At 37.7% G+C, this 26,345-nt stretch overlaps 3 protein-coding genes across 7 annotated transcripts in view; 1 reads left to right on the plus strand and 2 right to left on the minus strand.

Annotated features, from left to right (window-relative positions):
- LOC122342952 (NACHT, LRR and PYD domains-containing protein 3-like) overlaps window positions 1–26,345 on the minus strand; it is a 924,523-nt gene that overhangs the window by 654,107 nt on the left and 244,071 nt on the right. The window lies entirely within an intron of this gene.
- On the plus strand, window positions 85–7,619 carry LOC122342966 (NACHT, LRR and PYD domains-containing protein 3-like). Of its 3 annotated transcripts, none has more exons than XM_043237205.1 (9): window positions 85–119; window positions 499–658; window positions 737–823; window positions 2,012–3,883; window positions 4,271–4,444; window positions 5,136–5,309; window positions 5,400–5,573; window positions 5,658–5,704; window positions 5,777–7,619. In XM_043237205.1, the coding sequence occupies exons 2-9, from the start codon at window positions 549–551 to the stop codon at window positions 6,316–6,318; spliced, it is 3,180 nt and encodes a 1,059-aa protein (XP_043093140.1). In that variant the 5' UTR covers window positions 85–119; window positions 499–548; the 3' UTR covers window positions 6,319–7,619. The 3 variants fall into 3 exon arrangements, with proteins under 3 accessions (XP_043093140.1, XP_043093141.1, XP_043093142.1); XM_043237206.1 differs by having other exon boundaries at window positions 740–823; XM_043237207.1 differs by lacking the exon at window positions 5,658–5,704 and having other exon boundaries at window positions 5,777–5,972.
- Window positions 9,275–25,268, minus strand: LOC122342959 (NACHT, LRR and PYD domains-containing protein 3-like). 3 transcript variants are annotated; one of them, XM_043237197.1, is made up of 11 exons: window positions 25,057–25,268; window positions 23,874–23,975; window positions 23,100–23,381; window positions 22,953–22,994; window positions 18,914–20,678; window positions 18,592–18,762; window positions 14,962–15,135; window positions 14,695–14,868; window positions 13,205–13,378; window positions 12,493–12,539; window positions 9,275–10,310 (listed from the first exon to the last, which is right to left on the minus strand). In XM_043237197.1, the coding sequence occupies exons 3-11, from the start codon at window positions 23,359–23,361 to the stop codon at window positions 9,751–9,753; spliced, it is 3,369 nt and encodes a 1,122-aa protein (XP_043093132.1). In that variant the 5' UTR covers window positions 23,362–23,381; window positions 23,874–23,975; window positions 25,057–25,268; the 3' UTR covers window positions 9,275–9,750. The 3 variants fall into 3 exon arrangements, with proteins under 3 accessions (XP_043093132.1, XP_043093131.1, XP_043093133.1); XM_043237196.1 differs by lacking the exon at window positions 23,874–23,975; XM_043237198.1 differs by lacking the exons at window positions 22,953–22,994; window positions 23,100–23,381; window positions 23,874–23,975; window positions 25,057–25,268 and adding an exon at window positions 20,837–22,778.

Consider the following 26,345-nt stretch of genomic DNA (forward strand, 5'->3'; position numbering starts at 1 on the left):
TTCACTTGAAGTCACAAATACACACCCACTGGAACAACAAGAGTGAGAGCAGACTCATGAGTCATTAGTTTCAAAACCGAAAGCGAAAGACTGATCAAACTCCAACTTAAGTCTTCGAGGTAAGTTCGTGTTATATTTTGCTCTCACGATGAACAAATTACACATCTTTTTACAAACTTTATAAACAAATACGAAGCCAAAGATGACCCTCATAATTATGTTTATATTTAATAAATAAAACAACATGACATACATCGTCAATTTTAAGACATAGATGAAATAACTATTAATCGGAACCAAGGCATGGCTTTAAATGTTTGTTCATATCTATTTATTCATTTTTACTGGTACTGTTGTTGTTATGTTATGAGTTGACTTGTAGTCTGCTGAAATACGCTTCATTTTAAGCATAAAGAACTTATTTATCTGTTGATTACTCATCAGTGCTATACTGCAGTGCTTCACAATAATGCAGTAATGTTTTTCTTTATTTCATAGAGATACACAAGACTAGCTCTAAAACGAGTGTTTGTGAGGAGAGAGAAGAGATGGACTTCGATCTGAACCAGAGAGCGGCATCTCCAAAGCCCAGCTATGCGAGTGATGCATCCATGGGACAACCCATTTATTTCAGTGCTGAAACAGCCTTGATGAGCAGGTTGACATTAAGCCTCACATTTGGATCTCATTGGTGTTCATATAAATATAAATTTGTAATGTTTGTCCTCATTATCAGTAGAAGAAAGAGAAAAAGAAGAGCATCTGCAGGGCACATATATCAGCCTCCTGATCTAAGTGATGGATCAATGACCTTTGAACCCAGGTGAGACAATAACCAGTACTGCTTGCAAGTGATCGATTTAAACATCGGTGTAGCGCTGCACCAGCCATCTTTGTTTTCTTACTTAAGAGGCTACCAAGACCTTATATTTGATACTAGCTAGTTTGTCCCTAACCCTAAACCTTAACCTCTAACCCCTAACCCTAAACCTAAACCTAACCCCAACCCCTAACCCTAAACCATAAGCCCTAAACCCTAACCCTAAACCTTAACCCCTAACCCTAAACCCTAAACCCTAAACCCTTAACCTTAACCCCTAACCCGTAACCTGTAACCCCTAACCCTAACATGTTCTCTGTTCACAGCTAGCAGGTCATTCCCTTGCTCCAGAGTATGTTTTAGTCAATTGGCTTATGAGCACACATGAAGTGTAAACCTTATAAACCGTGTTTACATTGTTTGTGTTCTCATAAACCGTATGCCAGAACACACACACACTAAGCTAATATATACCTTGCAAATGAACAGTACATACTGTTACTTACACATTTTACCAAAATTAACCTAAATTAATGATAAATACAAGTATAACACTATATTAGTGCTCACAGTCTCAACCCAGTTGATGCTCTCTAGACATTTTATCATAAATGACACAAAGTTAAGAGTCATAAACATGATTTTATTTCAAAACCAGTGCAAACTGTACCCAACAGCCAATTTCACTAGTAAACTAAATCACGTCAGAAAAGATCAGACTTGAATAATAATGGATGGTTCTGATCACTACAAACAATAGTGTTATCTATCAGTATATAGTACAGTATACTGATGCTATACTGTAAATTTAAAGTTGTGGATGAGGCTGGGAGGGGGTCAGGCTGGTCATCCAAGAAAGCAAGAACATTAGGAAAACAATTTTTATTTTACATATATATATATATAGCCATTGCTTTAGAATTTGAGGAAGTTTTCTTTAATGTTGTCTGATCACATCTGTTATTAGGTTCTATGGTCCATGGTAATTTGTGGAGGTTTAATCAACAAACAACCAAATCACTAAAGCTCATTCTAGCTGATCTTGTTTAATTTCTGCATAAACATGGGCCTGTAGAGTTGATTGAGTCTTAACTTGTTTTATAAATGACACACCCCTTTACTAGAAGATATTGCTGCTCATGCTCTCATTCAGTCTTTGTATCGTTCTTCTCGTTTATTTTGTGTGAACAGAGATTGTCAGACCAGAGACTGGCAGAAGGAATCTTGCCAAAAAGTAGATGATAAACTACAGAGAGTTAAAGACCAACACAAAACTAACATGAAGAATAAGTATGAGAGATTATGTGAGGGATTTAAACTACAAGATAATAAGACCTTCCTAAACAGGATATACACACAGCTCTACATCATAGAGGGAGAAAACGAAGGGGTGAATGAAGAACATGAGGTTTTACAGATGGAGAAAACAAAACACTCACAAGACACCTTGATCAACTGTAATGACATCTTTAAAGCCTCACCTGAACCAGGATGTGAGGAGAAGAAAACTAAGAAGAAGAGAAAGAAAAACCAGATTAAGACTGCTCTTACCAAAGGCATCGCTGGAATCGGAAAAACCGTCTCTGTGCAGAAGTTCATTTTGGACTGGGCAGAAGGAAAAGCCAATCAGGATGTGGACTTCATGTTTGTGCTTCCTTTTCGAGAGCTGAACTTGATTAAAGATCATCAGTACAATCTTCACAGACTTCTGCTGGACTTTCATCCTGAACTTCATGACGTGGACTCAAAGATTTATGAGGAGTGTAAAGTTGTGTTCATCTTTGATGGTTTAGATGAAAGCAGAATCTCACTGATGCTTTCAGAAGCTTCTGAAATTTCTGTGACTAAGACTTCATCAGTAAGTGTGTTGATATCAAAGCTCTTGAAAGGAGAAATACTTCCCTCTGCTCTCATCTGGATCACCTCAAGACCAGCAGCAGCCAATCAGATCCCCTCAAAATACATCAATCGTGTGACAGAAGTTCAGGGATTCAATGTGCCTCAGAAGGAGGAATATTTCAGGAAGAGAATCAGTGATGAGCATCAAGCCAGCAGAATCATCTCCCATATCAGAAAATCAAGAAGCCTCCACATCATGTGCCACATCCCTGTCTTCTGCTGGATCTCATCCACTGTTCTTCAAAACTTCCTAAAACAAGATATCAGTGCGAATATCCCTCAAAACCTGACTGAAATGTACATTCACTTCCTGCTCACTCAAATAAACATGAAGAACCAGAAGTATAAAGAGAGAGATTCAGGAAAACTCCAGGAGTCCAACATAAAAGTGATTGTGAAACTTGCTGAACTGGCCTTCGAACAGCTGATGAAGGGCAATGTTATGTTCTATGAGGAGGACCTGATTGAGAGCGGCATAGATGTCACTGACGCCTCAGTGTATTCTGGGATTTGCACTGAGATTTTTCGTGAGGAATCTGTGATTCACCAGAAGAAAGTCTACTGCTTCATTCATCTGAGCTTTCAAGAATTTCTGGCTGCTTTCTATGTGTTTTACTCACATCTGTTTAAAAAAATGGAACCGCTGAAGTTGTTTCTGAATGACAGACTTGAGATGTACAGATCTGGAAAAAGCCCTTTGTGTGAGCTGCTAAAGTCAGCAGTTAAAAAAACGTGTCAAAGTAAAAACGGACACCTAGATCTTTTTTTGCGGTTCCTGCTGGGAATTTCGCTGGAGAACAATCAGAGAGTCTTACAGGCTCTTTTGACATGCACAGAGAATAGCTCCAACACCATCAAAATAATAAAAAAACACATTAAAAACATAATCAAGAGAAATGATCGTCTTTCAGCTGAACGATCTATCAATCTTTTCTACTGTCTGCTGGAAGTTAAAGATCAGACTCTTTACAGAGAGATTCAGCGTTTTGTGAAATCAGACAAACACTCAGAGAAGAAACTGACTCTCGGTCACTGTTCAGCCATTGCCTGGATGCTTCAGATGTCAGAGAAGATGCTGGATGAGTTTGATCTCACAAAATATAATACATCATCCGAGGGAAAACAGAGACTGTTGCCTGCTGTGATAAACTGCAAAAAAGCTGTGTGAGTATCTTATTCATGTCATCATATTGATTTGTCATCACAGAATACATCTATCAAACCATGACTGTGTATTCAATTCATTTTAATTTTCATATTTTAATTATATTAACACATTTAATTAATTAATGACAAAGGAAGAAAGGAATTGCTAGTCATCCTGTTTTTGGATGAACTATGCATTCTGTTAGTTTTGCAAATTAGTATGTTTCATCAGGCCATGAAGATCTGTTATCTTCAGTCGTTTATTGTGTGGTGCCTAGTTTTTCTCTGTAGCCATTTTGAAAATCTATTCAGGTTTTAAAAGTTAGGTGATAGAAGGTAGACGGAATGCAGTATATGTTTTAACCATCTATCTTCTCTTTATTGTTCTGTGTCATCCTGTTATAGACTTGCTGGATGTGGTCTCTCTTATCGGCACTATGAAAGTTTGTCTTCTGCTCTACAATCATCAGACTCCCATCTGAGAGAGCTGGATCTGAGTAACAATGATCTGCAGGATTCAGGAGTGAAGCTGCTCTCTGCTGCACTGAAAAGTTCAAACTGTCAAGTGAACATACTGAGGTTTGTTTTTAACAGTTACTCCGTGTTCAACTATTTTTACTATTTTTACATTTGTCTGGGTCACAGATTAACCAGGCCAGGGGTTCTTTCTTCTTCATGTAAGAAGAAAGAGTTTCTTCTTGCATGTTTTTTGGGGAAATCTTATTAAAGCGAAATAGTATAGAAGATATTTAGATATCCAATGGGTTTTGAACTTTAGAAGAAATCAAAGTAGATGTTGAGGGAGAAACTACTTAAACTTTAAAACTGTACTACAACTACTTATACAATACTACAAGTTTTTCTCCTCCACCACGATTGAAGTTTATGGAACTTAAACTTTCCAACTAGGAAACGTATCAAAATTATTTCTGAGCTTCCCGATGTCCAATTTCCAACTTATATTTATGATAAATTCAATAGAATGAAGGGAGCATAACTAACCTGCTCTGTTCATTATCCTCTGTGATATTACTACTATCCAGTGATTTTCCTGTATACCTCCCTTCTGACCTAGTCATATTAGTGTCAGCTTGTCTTTACTGAGAAAACAGCATAAAAAACTTTTCCATGACTACGACCTAAATAAATAGTTAATATTATTTTAAAGTGATTATATTGGGTGATTAATGATTGTGAATGTTGGTCAGAATTTGTGTGATTTAAGCAATTTGAAGGGTTTTAATTGCTTCCTCAATTTTTTTCTGTTTAGATTGGTCAGCTGTAATCTCACTGGTCAGTGCTGTGAAAGTTTGTCTTCAGTTCTACAGTCATCAAAAACCCATCTGAGAGAGCTGGATCTAAGTAACAATGACCTGCAGGATTCAGGATTAAAGCTGCTCTTGGCTGGACTGAAATGTTCAAAGATTCGACTGAGCATACTGAGGTATTTAGGAACACATATAAAGCATACCGATAAAGCAGTTATTTTGTACTTTTGATTGTCAAACTAATATGATTTGGGGTGTGTTTGTAGGCTGTCTGGCTGTATGGTGACAGAGAAAGGCTGTTGTTATTTGTCTTCAGCTCTAAGTTCAAACTCTCTACACCTGAGAGAGCTGGATCTGAGCTACAATCATCCTGGAGATTCAGGAGTCAAGCTGCTCTCTGAAAAACTGAAGGATCCAAACTGCACACTGGAAAAACTCAAGTATGTTCAGCAGGAAGAGTTACACTGATGTGTGTATACTGATTGTAACACTGTGAAAATATGTGAACACTGTATGTTTTACAGTGTGGATCACGGAGGAGAGTTGAGAATTACAACAGGTCTCCACAAATGTACGTCTGCAAATGGACACCTTTGTGAGTGTTATGTTGTGTTGTACTAATCTTTTCTCTTCTTGTGTTCAGATTCCCATTTTCTCACACTGAATCCAAACACAGCAAACCCTCTTCTCATTCTATCTGAAAGGAACAGAAAGGTGACACGTGTGAATAAAGAACAGTCATATACTGATCATCCAGAAAGATTTGATCTATGTTATCAGGTTCTATGTAGAGAACGTCTTTCTGGGCGCTGTTACTGGGAAGCTGAATGGAGGGGGCATACTGTCATATCAGTAACATATAAAGAAATCGTCAGAAAAGGACAGAGTCGTGACTGTTGGTTTGGACGAAATAAAAATTCCTGGAGTCTTGTCTGCTCTGATGAAGGATTAATTGCACGTCACAATGACATTTCCACTGACATACATGTCCCCTTACGTTCCACTAAAGTAGTAGGTGTGTATTTGGACAGGTTGGCTGGCAGATTGTCCTTCTACAGCATCTCTAACACTAACACACTCACACACTTACACACATTCAGCTCCGCATTCACTGAATCTCTGTACGCTGGATTTGGGGTTTATGATTTGTCAGTGTGTTTGTGTAGCCGTAAAGCAACACCTTAGCACCTAGGTACCTCAGCAACCACATAGCAACACCCTAAAAACCTACCCTTAGCTACCACATACAAACCGCTCAGAGTATCCTAGCAACCACATAGCAACATCACTACAACTCCCTTCAGGTATCCTAGCAGTCACGTAGAAACACCCTAGTAACTTTCTTTGGTACCCTAGCAACTATCTTTGCAACCAACCAATTATACAGTGCATTGATGCAGTGTAATAATTATTAATAACTGGGATAGTTTTTTTTTTACTTCTGCAACTTTGAGAACTTATAGGTCAATATTTATGTACAGTTCTAACTGTAATAATTTAGTGATATGTTTTTTTAACACTTCTGGCACCTTTTTTTTTAATGAAACTTTGTATAAAGATGATTCTCAACTATGTTATTACAGAATAATTTGATACACCATTTCTCTTTCTACTAAATGCATGTAAAATAGTCAGAAATGTATCTATATCTTTAAGGGGCAACATGTAGTGAAAAAAATAAGTGTAATCATTTACAAGATTTTCATAGTAATATATAATATTTCAAAAACATACTGGAATATAATTTCTTTCTGTATTCACTTTTCTGTCTCCCAAAATGCATAATAAACAAGCCTCATGAAGTCCTGTTTCGTAATAGAAAGTATATTTTGAACTGAAACCCTAAAACATTTTCCTGAGATGTTGATTTATGACACATAATTAAAAAATTTGTGTCAAAAATTTGTGTTAAAAATATTTAAATAATAATTACAAAATATTATCATATTTCCATAGGAGTGTCACAAAATGTATGATTACGCATTTAAAAAACAAAAAGAGGGAGTGGTCACGATCAAACATCCAATCATTTGGTATCTTTGAAAAGCTGAATGTGCTCAGGACATCCAGACTTAAAACTCTGGCTTATATAGTCTCAGAGAAATACACAAAAATGTTATTTATTATTATTGACAAAATAGATTTTTACTTTATTGTAAAATAGCAGTTACACATAAATGAAAACGCTTGAAGTAATTATATTGCATTGTAAAATAAAATGTCAGTATAGTAACTATCACATCTCTGGACTCTGTTATTGTTTTTGTCTTGTGCCACGTGCTGTCTGTGCCCTACCTTCCCTTTGTGTGAATTGTATATTGTCTTCAGCTGTGTCTCATTAGTTTGGTCAATTACTTTGCATATTTAAGTCCTGTGTGTTTGTCTTGAGTTGGTCCGATCGTTGAGGTTACCTATGTGGTTTAGGTTCTGCCTGCCTGCCTGCCTGCTTGCTTGTATATGTTTTTTTCCCCGTTAAGAAGATTAAACTTATTTAAGTTTATTTCTCTTCTTGAGTGCTCCTTCCTGCCAAACCACCAAACATGACAAGTAACAATAATAATAATGACAAAAATTATTTAATTTTATTGTCTTATTATAGCAAAAATGAAATGATATGATCGCAATAAGGGCAAGGAAGCCTAACACAACCAGACAGAGAAAGATTTCAAAATAGAAGACATGGCAACATAGCATGAACAGAACACAAACATAACTTACAATAATAATTTTTAGCATCATTTTCATGTAATTAATTTTTCTCTAATCCATCATGGAACGTTGACCATGGAGGGCATGTCTCCTTCTTGTAAGATATTTTTCGCGGCGATACCTACATATAAAAACTTATCGTAGGTGGACCGTAGTGATTCAGGACAAGCCAAAAACAAGGTTCGGAAAATTGGTTTATTCATGGTTTATTCATGGTGTACTCACATAACACTTTACAATAAGGTCATTTGTTAACATCAGTATCTTTTCTGTTTATCCATGAGGAGGCAATTAAGAAAGAAAATGAATTACCAATAAAAACAACTTTTGTACAGACTCACAATCTGCTTTGGAAAGCTTTAAAACTGGAGCTTCAAAAACGAGGCAAGATATTTTATATGATATACTACAAAAAATATTTCACATTACACAATTAGGAGGAAGTTGACAAACTAGCTAAGGAATCATTGAAGGATATGGAGGTTAAAATTAAAGTCATGGACGTATGCGTCACGTTTGGTGGTTTGACGCAAGGAGCACTCGAGAAGAGAAATAAACTTAAACAGGTTTAATCTTCTTAACGGGAAAAATAAATATATAAAAGCAAGCAGGCAGGCAGGCAGGCAGAACATAAACCACATAGGTAACCTCGACGAACGGACAAACGTGAACTCAAAACACAGGACTTAAATACACAAGGTAAATCACTAAATTAACAAGACACGGCTGCAGACAATAAAGACAATTAACTAGAACTAAAGGCAGGGCACACAGAGCACATGACACAAGACAAAAACAATAACACAGTCCAGAGACGTGATATATCGCCCCCCCTCCCGGAAGGTGCGTCCTCGCAAAACAAACAAACGGGAGCTTGGGAGGAAGTTCTGGTGGACGGCCCCCAGGAGGGGGTAGGCAGACAGGAGTCCAGGGAGGTGCAGACGGAGGGAGGAGCCAGGGAGGCGACAGGAGAAGTCCGCAGCAGGAGGAGATCCAGACCCCAGCCATGATGATCCATGGTGGAGCCGACAGAGGGAGGAGCCATGGAGGAGGAGCGGCCATCGACTCCATGGGGCCGACCGACGGAGCAGGTGGTAGAGAAGACTGAGGCGGATGCGGAGAGCCGAAGAGCCAAGGTGACGCCAAGGCGCTGGAGGACCTAGGCAAGGCCACAGGCTTCGGCGACCGATGCGGAGACGGGGGACGGGAAGGACGCTGCAGAGCCAGAGCGACAGAGGACTGAGGTGTAGCCGGAGGGAAGGAGGAGCCTGACAGAGCTGAAGGGATGGAGGGACGAGGCGAAGCCGGAGGAGACGGGCACTGGACAGAGCGCACGAGGCACGGGCACTGGAGGGAGCGCACGTGGCACGGGCACGGGCACTGAACAGAACTTTTGGGGAATAGTCTCTAGGGTGCGTTCTTGAGGCAGGTATTCAGGATGGCTTGGCTGAACCAGCGGGCTAACAGGACGGCTGGGCGGGAACAGGAACTCTGGGTACAGGTGAGATGCCTGGTCTAAGTTCAAATCCACATCGTCCAGCTGATGTGCTCCACACTCCTATCCAGTAGGTGGCGGAAAATGCATCTTACAGTTGGTTTGTCAATCGCCATTTAAACAACAGAAGAAGAAGGATTAGTAAATTATCTAGAAGTCAACTTATCCTTCAAATACTAGAACAGTGAAAAAAGACTACAGCAAGGTTGTGCTGAGAAACACAACCTGATTTAAAGGTAATACACGAACCAGAGCACTTGAGTAATGCTGACTTATTTCTGTCAATCTGCACACCGGTAAACTTTAACATGATCTCCATTTCATAATCTATTCTAAGAAATGTTTTATATAATGATTCATCATGCACCTAAAAGCATTATGGGTAGAATCTATGCTCAGTCTCTTCTGATTCATCAACCCAGTTTCACTGATGATCTATAACCAACATAAAACCCAGGACAGAGGGTTTGAGTGAATGTGGTCTGGACTGTGTGGATGAGTCTCATTGTGTCAGAGATGCTGAAGAAGGACAGAGTTCCTGCGCTCTCATCCAAATACACTGCTACTTTAGAGATATTATCATCCTCATCGTCATCAAACACTCCAGTTCTTCTTCTGATGATGATGGGCTCCACAGGGAGATGCATCTCAGTGTTGTTGTGTCTTAATGAGTAACTGTCAGGAGAGCAGAACAAACTCCAGGACTGATCATTATGTCCAAACCAACATTGACTTCCCTTCCTCCCGATGCTCTTATATGACACTGTTATATACACATATCCGCTCCACTCAGCCTCCCAGTAACATCGTCCAAGCACACTCTCTTCACACAACACCTGATGATACACCTCAAATCTGTCTGGATGATCAGGATACAACTGAGACTGAGACACATTTGCCACCTCTCTGTTCTCCTCAGACAGTCTGAGATGACTGTGTGCTGTGTTTGGATCCAGTGTGAGAAAACAGGCATCTGAACACAAGAACAGAGACATTTAAACAAAACAATCACTACAGCTGTGTGTGAGTGTATGTTTCTGTCCCTTTTTTCTAGGGACTTACACCTAAATATACACAGTCCCATAAGACTCATGTCACATAAATCACATATAATTAATTTTTTTAACAATCTAAAAATGCCTGTAGTTTCCAGTAAGGTGTAGACCGATAGCACATACATTCTGTACAGTATAAAACTGTAAGGAGGTGAATCAAAACCTGTATATGCAATAAGACTGATCTTAGAAGGGATATCCAAAGGAACAAAAGGACTTCAAAAAGAGAGTAAACACCCCCCCCCCTGTTGTGTTTATGACACCCTCTTCACCTCTGCTCTTCCTGCTTCCCCTCCTTCTGCCCAAAAGACTTGGTTTAAAGTTCATTAAGAATAAGGCATCACATGTCATGTGTCTTATGAACCTATTGTTCTTCACTTTCATGTTTGGTCTCATTTGAAAGGTCTCAGTGCGATTGGTAAGTTGGTCTCAATTTCACCATAATCACTTATATTATGGAGAAGATTAGGAACTTGATAGAACTGTGTTCTGTTGAGAAGGAGGTGTGTCCTCCTTTGGGGTCTCTGAACGTGTTCCAGCCAGGTGTGACCATGGAGCACGGGCACCTAAACACCAAAAGGTTTTTATAACTACATTTGGTATCTCTTTGTCTGGTCTGAGTATATAAGGAAAGTGACAAAACACAACAAGGCACGATACTGTAGCCAGATCGGCTCGTAGTGTGGTGTATGTTCTCATACACTACACTATGTACTTTTTAAAGACCAGGTATACTGACCTTTTAAGTTTGTTTTATTTTGTTTTGTGTTATTTTTGTACTGCTGATCAGTTGTGCAAATGTTTATCAATTATACCAATTTGGAAACTGTTCTTGCCTGGCAAAATAAATGTTAATCTTGGTTATTGTCTGAAATAACTTTTCTAGTAGGTTAGTGACTTCTGAGTTTTTCCGCATTGTTGGCGTGCTAGGTTGTGTCAGATCAACGATCGATGGAGCCGTCTTGAGATCTTGAATTCTGGCCACCAAACTGGCTTAGCATGCTATTACTTAGGGAACGCATAAACAATTACTCTTTTTGAGTCTATCGAGGAGATGGCTGCTTTAAGGTAAGCAATCTACGGGGTAGCCTCTGACTAAGACCTGGACTAGCCCAGAGGTGTCGTGAGTCAGTTCTGGCCAAGCAAAGTCTTTAAGCGACCCAGACACCTATCGAACGATAAGTCGAAACTAGGAAATATTATAGTTAATTAATGATCCAAATTTAATCACAATTAGAGGGATCAGCAGTTGCATCTAAGTTATTATAACTAAAATCACGAAGGATTGGAGTCAGATAAATTTATGTATAAGGTCAGTACTATAATTGGAAACCCAAAAGATTAATAAATATTAGTGATTGTTAATGAGATGCAAAGAAAAGACCGAACACGCATTGACCTTCGACCAGGGCCTCTGGATTCCGTTCTGCAGGAAAAGGGGGACCCTAACAAAACCATTACACCTATAAAGAGTCTCCAAAAATCGAGTCTTGTGAGCTTATTAAGAGAGCCTGTTCAAATAAAAGAAAATTTCCCAGTGGACAGTGATGGCCGAAGGTTCGCAAATAGCAATTACTTCATTAAAAAGAAAAATGGTGAAAAAACAGTTTGTCAGAAAGTCTAAAAACCAACACAGCCATTGATCAGGTTAGCCAGGAATTACTTTTTTTTAGAAGTAAAGCACTGGAACTCATCTGCGAGAACGTAACCTTGCTTTCTGTGGCCATTCTGACAAGCTTTTATAAGTTTTTATAAGATTTCTTTAGAAGTCAAACTAGATGAGTGTTGCCAAAGACTGGAGCAAACTGACATTGATGGTGAAGATCTAAAGATGGAGGTAAAGGCTGCAGTCAGATGCTTGATCACATCCTTGACATGTATCCTAATCTGAGCATAGCCCAAAGACTGCTGCTTACTCAACCTGTGACAGTTGCTTCAGGCCAGAGAAGCTTTTCTTCCCTAAAGCTGAGTAAACCTATCTGAGAACATCTTATCTTATGAACAGAAAATTAATTGTGGAGGTCCTGAACTTATATTTGGTATCAGGCTTCACTCTTAAGTGTTTTGAGCTGTTGTGTATAAGTGTGTGTGTAGACATACATTTCTTGAAGCCTGCTGTAATCCTGAATTCTCCTCCATGATCAACACTAGAAAACACACACAGACACAGTCAGTCAATAAAAGGCTATGCTGTTCAAACACTGCAAAAAAAAATGTTTTTCTGAGTAAAACAAGAAGAATTAAAAATTCTTAGATATTTGGGATGGAAACAAGACAAAAAGTCCATATCTACAGACTATCTACAACATTCTCTTAAATAGTCTAGAAAACTATGTTTGCATTAGCCTTAGCTTTGTTCAAATCATACATATATACATATACATATACTGTATATACATATAGTGCTGTATATACACTAACTCAGAACAGTCTGAAGATCTGAGCTGAGTTAGAATTTTTATTTATTTTGTAAAGATGTTTATATGCACACAATGTAAAAGCACAATGTGCATATTTATGTTTGGTTGTTAGTTATGTTGATTAGTGAATGTGTATTTTTTTTTTAAATTAAATTCATATAAAAGGGGGAAAAATAATTCTTGTCGTTTCAAAGAGACAGCGGCAGCTGCATCAAATGCAGGTAAATGTTGAATATGGCAGCTAAATTTTACAGTTTGTGGCATTTTGGGAATTAAAAGTTGTTGATTTAATTTGTCTGAGCAGTTTAGATAAGATTTTACATCCTAAAGAAACTCTTAGACTTCTATAGATGTACAGAAACATTAAAACCGAAACCTCCTGCTTGACATACTTGAGTTTGTTCAGTGAGCAGTTTGGATCCTCCAGTATTTCAAAGAGCAGCTTGACTCCTAAATCTCCAGGGTGATTGTAGCTCAGATCTAGCTCTCTCGGGTGTGAGGTGTTTGAAACAAGAGCTGAAGACAGATAATGACAGCCTTTCTCTGTCACCATACAACCAGACAACCTACAGAAAGATCATTTTGTCCTCAATTACTATTGTCAAACTGGTGAAATATTGCTCATGCATTTTGTCTGAAGCTGAGACCTGATACACCCAGATTGAGAAAGAATGTCTGGTCAGCATCTAAAAAATTCAGAAAAATATCTGATTGGCCTTGAAAACTTATAATTAGTGACAAATCACAAACCATTAGTGCCTCTTATGAATAAGGCTTATGGGATTCAAACTAACTGCTGGATATGCTCCAAGATAAGCTGTGTTAGTGGCCAAGACTCACCTTTTTCATTGCCTATCAACTAGGACTTGTAGTAGCTTTGAAGTTCAGTTATTCCTACTCTCCTACCTCCAATAAACAAGGACTTTCTGGGGACATGTTCGAGGCTATACTCTGGACATGATTTTATCCCATGGTGTATCAGTGCTGGAGATTATTATTAATGACTCAGTTCTGCCTTTGACTTAGTGGATCATAACACACTCATATCATACACCCTGTAACGTGTAGGCAATGGTTTTGCACTGGTTCACATCTAACTGATTGGAGGTATGTTGTTAGTATTGGAGACCAAGCCTCATCCGAAATATCTGTCAAATCTGGTGTCCCTCAGGGCTCCATTCTTGGTCCGGTACTGTTTTTCCTTTACATGCTTTCTTTAGGATCCATCTTATATATATATACATGAGTGCTCAGATCCACAGACACTGGCCTATTGAGTTCCCAAGGCACATCTCAAAAATGATCGCGCTTTCTCTGTTGTTGGCCCTAAATTGTGGAATGACTATTCCTCCCTATACATATCAGAACTGCCTCAATGCTATTTTTTTAAGTCTAAGCTTAAAATATATTTATTTTCTTTGGCATTTAAGAGTTTACATATGTCTTTGTAATGTTTTATTTTGGTGAATCTTGGTGTGTTTTATACTTTTTTATTGTTTTATTGTTTGTAATCTGTCAATTTTTTGCATAATCTGTGCAGCACTTTGGTTGACTTTGGTTGTTTTAAATTGGCTATATAAATGTTTTGTAAGTGCTATTTTCACGCTATTTGCATAATCCATTCAGTTTTTTACTAACTGTTTTTGTTTTTGAAGTTATTCTTGAAAATGCATCAGTTTTGCAGTTTGTTCAGAAACAGTTTTAGATCGTTTTGCTACATCTAAATCTACAGACTGTATTTAAACATGAAAAAATGCATGAAAATGTTTTTGTCTTTTGCTCTGGAATTTCACAGAGAGCAGAACAAACATTTGTTGACAAAATGTAATGGTCATTGTTGTAGCTTTTTGTGAATTATTTTATTTTATGGAAAGTCATTTACCCCAGTATCTCCAGCTTAGAGTTTGGACTCTTTAGTCCTTCAGAAAGCAGCTTCACTCCTGAATCCTGCAGGTCATTGTTACTCAGGTCCAGTTCTCTCAGAACAGAGTTTGATGATTGTAAAACTGATGATAAACTCTTACAAGACTGTGCAGTGAGATTACAGATGGAAAATCTGAACAAGAAGAACAGAGTAGTACAGGATTAGTCTTAATAGTGTGTTTTTGTTTTTCAAATAAACAAATAAAGACAAATTTGAAACTCAAACCTTAAAATCTTCATCTTAGAGTTTGAACTCTTCAGTTCTTCAGAAAGAAGTTTCACTCCTGAATCCTGCAGGTCATTTTTACTCAGGTCCAGCTCTCTCAGGACAGAGTTTGATGATTGTAGAGCTAATGACAAACTTTCACAGGACTGAGAAGTGAGATTACAGCCACTCAACCTGTAAAGAGAATGAATATATATATATATATATATATATATATATATATATATATATATATATATATATATATATATATATATATATATATATATATATAGTGAGATATACTGAGTGAATCCTCTTCAAACATAATATATGTTCATCAAGTACTTTTACTAAATACCAGCCTAAAGCCACTGAGAAGTAGCAGCACAGAAAACCTTTAAAAAGCCAAAAGGAATGCTAATTTTAAGGCAGGTGTGAGAAAATGCTGTAAACAAAGAATGCTTTCAAAAATGGAAGAGTTAAACATTTATTTTAATAAATTAACAAAATGCAGTGAATAAACAAAAGGGAGATCTAAATCAAATCAATATTACGTGTGACCACTCTTTGCCTTCAAAACAGCAGCAATTCTTCTAGGTACACTTGCACACAGTTTCTGAAGGAACTCGGCTGGTAGCTTGTTCCAAACATCTTGGAGAACTGACCACAGATCTTCTGTGGATGTAGACTTTCTCACATCCTTCTGTCTCTTCATGTAATCCCAAGTATCCCAAGTTTAGTGTGAATGCTAATCTCAAGGTACAACTGTGCCTTTTGTTTGAGGGTCTCTATAGCTCCTATGCATTTAAATGCCACTTGGATGCTAAATAGATCTGGAAATTTCCTGTTCTGGGCTAAGGTCCTGTTCTGTGTTTGCATACTTTTGTTTTAATGGTCTCCCCTCCCTCTCCTATAGGTACTCTTCCCCTTGAAACCTATAAACTTCACTGGGCTAGGTTTTAGTTCGATTTTTCTTGGAGATTTCTTGATGATTTTCTTAAAGATTTCTTGAAGACTTCTGGCAGATGACTACAGCCACAAAATAAAAATGAACTCCTGCTTTACCAACAATTTCCTGGTCTCTTCTTAAAAAGAAGCTAAAAAAGTTTCCCACAACATGTAGCAAAAAGAAAACAAAGAATAGAAAAAGGATAGAGCAAGCTTGTGTTTTTGCATTGAGTTAATTGTATATTTAAGGAAAAGAGAAATTGTTATTACTTCAAAATACTGTGAATTATTTATTACAAATTATTTAGATTTTTTTTGATGCATTTTAAAAATAATTTTCCCATCAACTGGTTAAATGCATTGCTGTCTTATGTAAACCAGCATGAATGAGAAGTGGGTTAGATAACATTATTCAATTGATTATTTAACATAAACTGCCAATAAAAATTCAAAACATGTATAATACTTAATAACAAGATTTTAAACAACGATTATTACCTGCTATAGCAAATGTAGGCTTTGCTCATTGTCAATATAATTAAGGTTTACCAATAAAAACGTATTGTAATGTGTTATCTATTGGTCTATATAATTATTTAACACTTTAATCTGTGTCATTTTATTTTTATATTGTTTTACTTGAGCCTTTTTTTTTGCAACACTTTATTGTATTAAAAAGAACTTTTTGTTATAAGAAGTTACTAAAAGTTACTAAACGTAATACGCAAATATTGGTATTTCTCGATGGCATTTAGCACATCTTAGGTGAAAGTACTTGATGAATATATAGGTGCTGGTCATTTAAGTAGAATGTCATCAAAAACAGGACCGCCCTGTCTTCGTTGTCACACTCTGCAGCAAACTGTGTGTTTCTGTACGACTGTCTGACCTTCTTGCAAGAATAAAATTCTTAAAGACCCTTTATTGAGTTTGCCTCATACATTTGAGAGCTGTTTTTTTTATTTTGTAATGACAACACCTTGCACAAGGAGGGCAAGACACAAAAGGTCACTGCAAAAGAGGTTGGCCGTTAACAGAGTTCTGCGTCCAAGCACATTTATCGAGAGGCGAAGGGAAGGAAAAGATGCGGTAGAAAAAAGTGTACAAGCTACAGGGATAGTTACTGCTTCAAAAAACACTACAAACAGACATATGCAAGACATGGCAAGACACTCTTGAACAACAGACAGTGTCAGAAGCGTCTCACCTGGGCTAAAGACAAAAAGGACTGGACTGCTGCTGAGTGGTTTGAAGTTATGTTCTCTGAAGTAAATTTTGCATTTCCTTTGGAAATGTATGTTGCTTGAGGTCCAGTGTAAAGTTTCCACAGTCAATGATGGTTTGGGGTCCATGTCATCTGCTGGTTTTGGCAAACTGTTTTCTGAGGTCCAAGTTCAACGCAGCTGTACAGTATACCAGGACGTTTTAGAGCACTTCATGCTTCTTGCCGCTGACCAACTTTATGGAGATGAAGATTTCATTTTCCAACAGGACTTGGCACCAGCACACAGTGCCAAAGCTACCAGTACCTAGTTTAAGAACCATGGTATCCCTGTTCTTAATTGGCCAGCAAACTCACCTAACCTTAACCCGTAGAAAACCTGTGGGGTATTGTGAAGAGGAAGATGCAATATTCCAGACCCAACAATGCAGAAGAGCTGAAAGCCACTATCAGATCAACCTTGGCTCTCATAACACCTGAGCAGTACCACAGACTGATCGACTCCATGCCGCATTGCTGCAGTAATTCAGGCAAAAGAAGCCCCAACTAAGTATCGAGTGCTCTACATGTTCATACTTTTAAGTTGGCCAAGATTTCTAAAAATCCTTTCTTTGTATTGGTGTTAAGTAATATTCTAATTTTCTGAGATACTGAATTTGGGGTTTTTATTAGTTGTCAGTTATAATCATCAAAATTAAAAGAAATAAACTTTTGAAATATATCAGTCTGTGTGTAATTAATGAATATCATATACAAGCTTCACTTTTTGAATAGAATTAGTGAAATAAATCAACTTTTTGATGATATTCTAATTGTATGACCAGCATATATATGTGTGGAGAGCATTCACTTTTGACCAAGATGTCTTGTTGAGGCTTTTGCATCTTATTGTTATACTGTATCACAACGACAAATTTTTGCAACTTAATTTCAACATTATGATAATCATGACAAAAGCATTACCAATTAATCTCAACATGAAATTTTGATATGGTCTTATGCCTAATGAGCAGTGGTGTGACGTGCATTCTTTTGGCTCATTAATGATTTCTCTTGCCATCGCATTCATGATTAATCGCAAATGTTTGATTGTATGGTATGGTCTGAGAAAGTCAGCTGATCATCAATCAGTCAAAGATTTCTAGCTGTTTTTGAAGAAGTTACGGTTGATGAGCATAACTGGATGATGAAATTGTGATGAAATGGAGGGTTTGCTGAAACCAGAAGCAGTCCTTGGTGATGGTCCTTCATCCAGCAAGAAATGTCTGTTAGACATGATGAGACGAGCAGCTATCGTCGGATCATCAGGATAGAATGACAGGTGGAGTTGAATTATATGAAGAGCACAGCAGTGATATGAAAGGCCATGTTTCTGAACGATAGAACCTAATGATGCCATGTAAAAATCTGCTAAATATTGTTATGAAACACCTATTCATCTGCATATTTTGAACATAGTTATTTAGTGAATGTTCAACCTCAGTATGTTCAGTCGACAGTGTGTACTCTTCAGTCCATCAGAAAGCAGCTTCACTCCTGAATCCTGCAGGTGATTGCTGCTTAGGTTCAGCTCTATCAGATGGTTTGATGATTGTAGAGCAGAAGACACTGTTTCACAGCATGTTTCATCAAAACCACAGCCATCAAATCTGCCAAAATAGAAAGTTTTATTCAAACTATTTTACGGTGGTCGATTGTCTTGCAATTATTATTTGTACATTTTATAATCAGGTAAAATAAAACTGTTTAGTGATTTAGAACAAAATGTTTGATTGAAAAGTAGTCAGTGAAATTACTCACAGAGCTTTTCTGCAGCATCTCACAGCTGGAATAAGTCTTGTGTAGCCTGCCTGTGTTGATGTGAACATCTTTGGATTGAACTCATCCTGCACCTTCTCTGACATCAGCAGTATGTAGGTCAGCACTGTACACATTGAAGATGAGAGATCTCTTTCTGGATGTTCATCTGAACTGAGGTAACTCTGGATTTCCTCATATAATGAATGATCTTTGAGCTCAAGTAAGCAGTTGAAAAGGTTGACTGAAGCTTCATCTGAGGCATTGTACTTGTTTTGGTGTTTAATGTATTCAGTCATTTCAGTGATACTCTCTGTGGTGTCTTCAGTGTGTGTGATCAGGCCTTTCAGCAGGATTTGACTGGATTTCAGTGAAATGCCCATCAGAAACCGCAGGAACAGGTCCAGATGCCCTCTCTTACTTTGCATTGCTTTATCAACGGCCTTCTGCAGTAACTCCTCCAATGTGACATTTTCTTCTGGCTCATCCAAGAAAAACTGAAGCTCCTGCATGTCCTTGTTCAGGTAGCAGAAGAACACATGGACTGCAGCAAGAAACTCTTGAACACTCAGATGCACAAAGCAGAAGACCTTTGCTCCATGAAGTCCATGTTCCCTTTTGAAGATCTCAGCAATCATTCCTGTGAACTCAGTGTCTTTACTCACATCAATACCACAATCTTTTAAATCTTTCTTATAGAACACAATGTTTTCCTTCTTCAACTGTTCAAACGCCAACTTGGATAACTTCAAAATCATCTCTTTATTTAATTGTAAGTGCTCTGAACATTCAGTTTCTTCTTGTTCGTCATATTTCTGGTTCTTCATGTCCATCTTTATCAGAAGAAAGTGAATGTACATTTCAGTGAGTGTTGTGCTGATGTTCTCTTCATTGTTCTCAGTGAGAATATCCTGAAGTACTGTGGCTGTGATCCAGCAGAACACAGGAATGTGGCACATTATGTAGAGACTACGAGACGTCTTAATGTGTGAGATGATTCTGGAGGACAGACTCTCATCTTTGATTCTCTTTCTGAAGTACTCCTCCTTCTGTTGGTCAGTGAATCCTCGCACCTCTGTGAACAAACCTACATATCGACGAGGGATCTGATTCGCTGCTGCGGGTCGTGATGTCACCCAGATAAGAGCTGATGGAAGCAGAGTTCCTTTGACCAGACTTGTAAAGAGCACATCTACAGATGATCTTTTCTCAACAGTGTTCAGAGACCTACTATTAAAATTTAGAGGCAGGCGACTCTCATCAAATCCATCAAATATAAATGCTAGCTTACATTTGATTGATTTCTCCAGGTCCTTCAGTTCAGGATAAAATTCCAGCAGAAACTCATGGAGACTGAAATCTTCATTTGTCATTAAGTTCATCTCTCTGAATGGAAGCAGGAACACACAATGTATGTTTTGATTGGCTGTTCCTTCTGCCCAGTCCAGGATGAACTTGTGCACAGAGACTGTTTTTCCTATGCCAGCGACTCCTTTGGTCAACACAGTGTTTTTCTCATTGTTTTTCTTTAGTTCAGTAAATATATCATTACATTTGATTGGTTTGTTCTGTGTGTTTTTGTTCTTGAAAGCATCATCGATCTTTAGAATCTCATGTTCATGATTGACATCTTTCATATCTCCCTCTGTGATGAACAGTTCTGTGTAAATATCCTTGAATTGTGCTTCTTTTTCTTTGTTGCCCTCAAAAATATATTGTACTTTCTTCTTCATGTTTGTTTTGTGCATTTCAAAGAACTTTTGCAGCTCTGTAAAGAAAATGCATAAGATTGAAAATATTAAACATATTTATTATAAAATCTTTAAAAATTATAAAATATTTAACATAAAATCATTATTATTAATAACTGATGCAGACAATTATCATCTAGGACATCAAACAGGACATAAAGGCTCATGTTCTTACCTGCTTCAATTAACTTTTGCATGTGTGTTTGTAATTGTGCTTTGAGGACAAATAATTAATTTAGGGATAGTGCCACATAAGGGCCATCTTTTAATAAATAATTGATTCACATCCAGGCCCGACTTTGTCCATGCCTGCTTTAGGTCACTGTGAACTGGATATCACTGGATATCCAGTCTTCTATATTTTTGTATAATATCTGCCACACTGCATAAAATTATTCTCTTATTTTTGTTTTACTTGTTTTATTATTTATTTGTATTATTGTATTTGTATTATTATTTTTTTTTATTTCTCAGCTCTTCGGGGTGGAGGACCAGTGAGCATCAGACCCTTTCTTCCCAGAAGTGCATGAGGAGTTGAGAAAGTCATGGAAGGCTCCTTTCACAGCTCCCTCCTCCATCCTCACCACCCTCGATGGTGGGGCAGCTTGGAGGTATGTGGATATTCCCCATGTGGAGAGAGCGGTTGTGGTGTCTGTGGTGGAGCCTGTATGATTATGGCAGCTCTCGTTTCTAAAGCCTACTGTGCTTCTGATCAAGCTCCCTTTGCCTTGCATGCCATGGCGATTCTGCCAATCTATCAAGCCATGGTACTAGAAGAGTGGAGGAGGGTGGCTCTGACCAGGGATTGATGCTGGAGCTGCACACGGCGACCGATTTTGGACTTTTGGCGATAAAAAAGGTCACACTGACAAGACTCTGTGTGACGCTGACACTGTAAAGGACTTTGTTCAGCACTTTTCGGCTGTACAGACTGAGGTAATGCAACACATACCAGCATGATTCTCCATTTACCACCACACCACCTCGGGTTCCCCCTTAGAACAAGTGTCTCAGCATGTTGCTGTCACAACAGATGCCTCCATGTCGAGCTGGGACATCACATGTAACAAGCAGGCAGCCTTGTGGCTGTCTCTTACATCAACAACCAGGTAGGTCTACGGTCACGCCGCATGTCACAGCTTGCCTACATTTCCTCCTTCGTCGGCCAGACGTGGTTTAAGTTATTTGAGCCGTCCACATTTTGGGGGAACTCAATTGTGCAGCCGATGTGCATTCACAGTTTATGTTCCCTGGAGAATGGCGACTCCATCTTGAGACAATGCAGCTGATTTGTAGTAAATTTGGAGAAGCCCAGGTAGATCTCTTTGCTTCTTAAGAGTCCAGCACAGACACCATGCAAGATCCAGGAGGATGAGGAGCTGGTCTTGCTGGTTGCTCCATACTGGCCCACCCAGACCTTGTTCCCAGAACTCATGCTCGTTGTGACAGCCCCTCCCAAGCGAATACCTCTGAGGATGGACCTCCTTTCCCAGGGGTTGGGCAACCCTGGTACTTGGCTAATTGTCCATCTGGCTGATTCCCTACAGATAAAAATTAAATTCCTCCATGGTAAGATTTCCCCTTAGGTAAACCTGTGTCTTCCCTTTGTCAAGCTCCATTGTCTGTCTCTGCTATCAGAACAAAGATGTTATGTCCCCTTGCCACAGCTTTGAGCCAGGGACTAGTTCTCGGCTCCTCAGCAAAACCTGATGAGGTCACCTATTTATTTCCATGTCACGGGGAGTAACTAACGATTAGTTTACCACTTTCATTGCCATTTTCTCTTAATCAGAGCTAATAAGTGCTCCAAGCAAGACCCCAGTCTGTCGTCATGACATAACTCGTAGTGACTGATAGGGAACTATTTTTAAAGCATATTTCCTGCATTACTTACGCACACACATACATACTTTTTTTTTTTGACGTGTAATTTAATTAAATTTTTTTTTATTTTTAAGTTAAATGTGTGATCTGTCAATCATCCTGCTTGTGACCTCATAATTCTGTCTTCATAGAATGCATGTAGAGTACATCTACAATGATTTTTAAGTGTTGCTCAATGCTTTTGGGAAACACACCGTAACATTAAGATATATAATTTTTACGAACTTCTTAGGCTCACAATGTTTTGGGAGCTCTGTACTGTAAATAGTACAGTATATTGGTTTCAATGCGCCACCTGGTGGATATTCTAAGAAGCACACCAAATTTATTTAAATTCCAAAGACCATGCTTGCACAACTTCTCTGCATGCTGAAATTGCAAGATGAAATCTGTATGTTTTGAATTACCTCCAACAGCAATAGATATATTCATATTGCCTTTAGTCTGACCTGTGAGAGAGAGAAAGAGAGAATTACTATTTACTATACTATTACTTTTATCACAAACATATTAAAAAAGTATTCACTTTACTGTTGCAGTGAATGAAATGTTACCTTGCTTGTGTTTATTCTCCAACTTTTCAGCCAGATTATTTTGATTCATCTGTCTCAGGATGTCCACCATGACCTCCACAGCTTCTTCTAGTCCCAAACCTTTTACCATCTTATCTACTGTGTCGAATCTATCCAACTTTTCTAGTTCACACCTTGAGAAATAATCATTATATAAATTAACTAAGTGCCACCAAAACTCCTTCAGCTCAGCTTCTCTCAGCTCCTTCAGTGAGTCCACGAGCAGCTTTTTAACAAACGCCATCGTCCTTCACCAACTCAAGGCTGTGGGAAGAGAAAAAAAACCATATCTGAAGTTCTCCAACTCTTAACATGTGGAACTAAGTGCTCAAAACAAGAAAAAAAAGGGTTGCAGTTTTAGTGCAGTAGGACGTGTACTCTAATGTAAATATGGGCTAACGTTAGCAAATAATATCGTCAATACAGTCAAGATGGTAAATAGATAATCTTTTTACCAAGTTCAAGGGGATACCCATATGTTTGGATTGTTTCGAAATCTTTATCTGTATTACAGCACTGCTCAAACAACGGGGATGCGGGGGTTACTTCAACTTTCAAAGGTAAAATGCATTAGTTAATAAAAGTGTTTTGGCAAATGCATGACAGAAATGTTTGCACTGTGGCTTGTGTTGTGCAAATGTACAGCATTTGAAAAATACTTTTTTTGGACAAAGCGTGTCAACATTTTCTGCTACATCGTATGACCCCTATTAAATCTATGTTTCAGTGTCTCGTGAAGTAGTGTTATTAACTAACTGTGAACAATGATGACATTTCTTGTTTCTCCAGTTAACTGTGTCTTGGGCAGACGTTCTGAAATTTTTATAGGACTCTGGAGGGAGGAGTTTTCTTCAGAACCTGTTAAATCAGAAGAATTTAAGAAAACTAATGAAATCTGTTTTCCACACTCAAGATAGGAGCAAACCACGTGAAAAGACCCACACACGGCATATCTGACAAACCACTGAGTGAGATAAAAAGTGTTTATATTCAAACTATTTAGACTGGTTCGGATAGTTTCTGCTGTGGAGTAACTCAGTAGCTGCGTGATTCGTCATAGACTACAATGTTCCTCTGCAAGACACACACAGTTCTGTTTATTATCAATATATATATATATATATATATATATATATATATATATATATATATATATATATATATATATATTTCTTCTAGTTTGGTGAAAACCTATATAAAGTGAAGTTTTACATAAATTAAAGCACTGCTATAGAGTACTTTTAAATAAAAGAGATTGCAACATGTCGGCTCCAGTCATAACCGCATTTTAATACACATACCAAACAAAGAAAAACTACTTTCATTTCCCTTGAAAAATTTAATTAACAAATTAGAAAATTTATGGTGTCATCAAGAAAAATACAGAAAAAATAATGTTAGAATCTAAAGCAGTATCATGGGCGTATCTACTGTAGTTATTTTATGAAAAGCACTTTGTGTTGAAATGTTTCTTGTAGCACGTATTTATTTTGAGCGATTGCAAGAGGAAAATAAATATGGAAGTGAAGATTGCATATAATGAACATATACTAAATAATATAAAAATATAAAAAAAAGTTGAGCCAATTTTAAAATGTTAAGGCAACCAACTTCAGCCTTAAAATTTGTCTGCCTTAAAATTTTAAGTTGTCTCCAAACTTTTTTTTTTTTGTAGTAATTATAAAAAGCAATGCATGTGTAATATCTATGATATAAATAAATTTTACATTTTACATTAAAATTTTACATTTCGCATTAGTTACAATATAAAATAAGCTATGGAGTAACGAAAGTAGGCTACTATAAAATTATATAAAAGTTTGAAAACACAAATGCAGAACATCATAGTAAACGTTACAATCTTTTAATCTCTATTTGTTTCTATTTAGCAAGTTTCTTGAGTGTTTCATGATTAGGGTAGTATTTCATGTTTACTTACATTAAAGGAAGTGCCTTTCTGCTCCACGGCTAAAGATTTGCTTCAATTAAAAGGTTCAGTTTCCAGACAAGTTTTCAATATGTCATTGGTTTCCCATCAGATCTATGTAAATTCCCACATCAGCGAATAAAAATGACAGTTTGATGATCTTTTTTTCAGAATCCAAAAATCTTCCGGTCAAGTGTAAACGCTGCAGGTACAACACAGCTTCTGTTGTCACTTTCGTTTTGTTAGCAAGGTTGCCAAATCTGTCTGGAAAAACACCTAATTGTCATAGTTTTTACACAGTTTGTGACAGTGACTAGAGTTTTGATCAAATTTCTGATAAAACGTGCCCCAGACCGCAGCGAGTTTTGAGCCAAGTGGATTTTGAATGCAGCTTCCAAAAAAACAAAAATGGGCAATTTTTTTCTTTATTTATTACGATTATACATGCGTGATTAGAATGCAATTCAGTGAACAATCAGAAAACCCCTCAGTTTATGATATTCACGAAATGTACTCATTCGATTCGTGTTCATGGTCTCTCAGCAAGACTTTACGTTAAATTTATTTTAATAGGAAATTTCTTTTGCGCTCAGATGAAATGATGTTATATTAGCCTTTATCCATGTAATACCACATCAGGAACCTCAATGGTGGATACAGCCCGGCCCTCCAAAACATTTCTCTTTTTTCCACTGCATATTTTTTCTAAATTTTTATTATTAATGATTATTTAACTTGAAGTGTGCTATTGTGGATAAACTATGTAAGAAGTATATTCAAATTTTTATTGCAACTATACTATTACAAATTAATAATTATACATTAATTACGAGTGTCAATCAATATACCATAGCTATAGTATGAGTAAAAATGCCCTCACGATAAATAACTTTAATAACATAACTTTAATGACAGACAGATTGTCACCAAGCCAGCAGATGGAGCCCTGACCTCTGGGTGATCTGCATTCACTCCCTCTGCGACAACTTTCAGTTCCAGGACTATAAATACTGCAGCAAGCCACTCAACTGCAGGTTGCATTGTTTCGCCTGTTTCTATTGTTGTTTCCCGAGTTTTCCTTAGTCTTAGTTCTCTTGGTTTTGACCCTGCCTGTCTTTCGATATTCTGATTGTTTGCCGCCTGACCTGACCTTCGCCTGTTCTTGGATTTTGTGTTTGCCTCATCTCTGATACTCCTGTTTGCCCTGTTTGACGCCTGCCTGTTTTGACCATGCCTTACTTTAATAAAAGCCTGCATATGGATCCGCACGCCTCAGACCGCTCATTGGTGACAGAATGCAA

Source organism: Puntigrus tetrazona, chromosome 4 (genome assembly GCF_018831695.1).
Source record: "Puntigrus tetrazona isolate hp1 chromosome 4, ASM1883169v1, whole genome shotgun sequence".
NCBI classification, from domain to species: Eukaryota; Metazoa; Chordata; class Actinopteri; order Cypriniformes; family Cyprinidae; genus Puntigrus; species Puntigrus tetrazona.

Coding starts and splice junctions, on each gene's coding strand:
- LOC122342966 (XM_043237205.1), top strand. CDS start 549: ATGGACTTCGATCTGAACCAGAGAGCGGCATCTCCAAAGCCCAGCTAT. Junction 4,445..5,135: donor TGTCAAGTGAACATACTGAG/GTTTGTTTTTAA, acceptor TTTTCTGTTTAG/ATTGGTCAGCTGTAATCTCA. Junction 5,705..5,776: donor TACAACAGGTCTCCACAAAT/GTACGTCTGCAA, acceptor TCTTGTGTTCAG/ATTCCCATTTTCTCACACTG.
- LOC122342959 (XM_043237196.1), bottom strand. CDS start 23,361: ATGGCGTTTGTTAAAAAGCTGCTCGTGGACTCACTGAAGGAGCTGAGA. Junction 12,540..13,204: donor TGCTCACTGAACAAACTCAA/GTATGTCAAGCA, acceptor TGTGTTTTCTAG/TGTTGATCATGGAGGAGAAT. Junction 10,311..12,492: donor TACAGCAGGCTTCAAGAAAT/GTATGTCTACAC, acceptor TCTTGTGTTCAG/ATGCCTGTTTTCTCACACTG.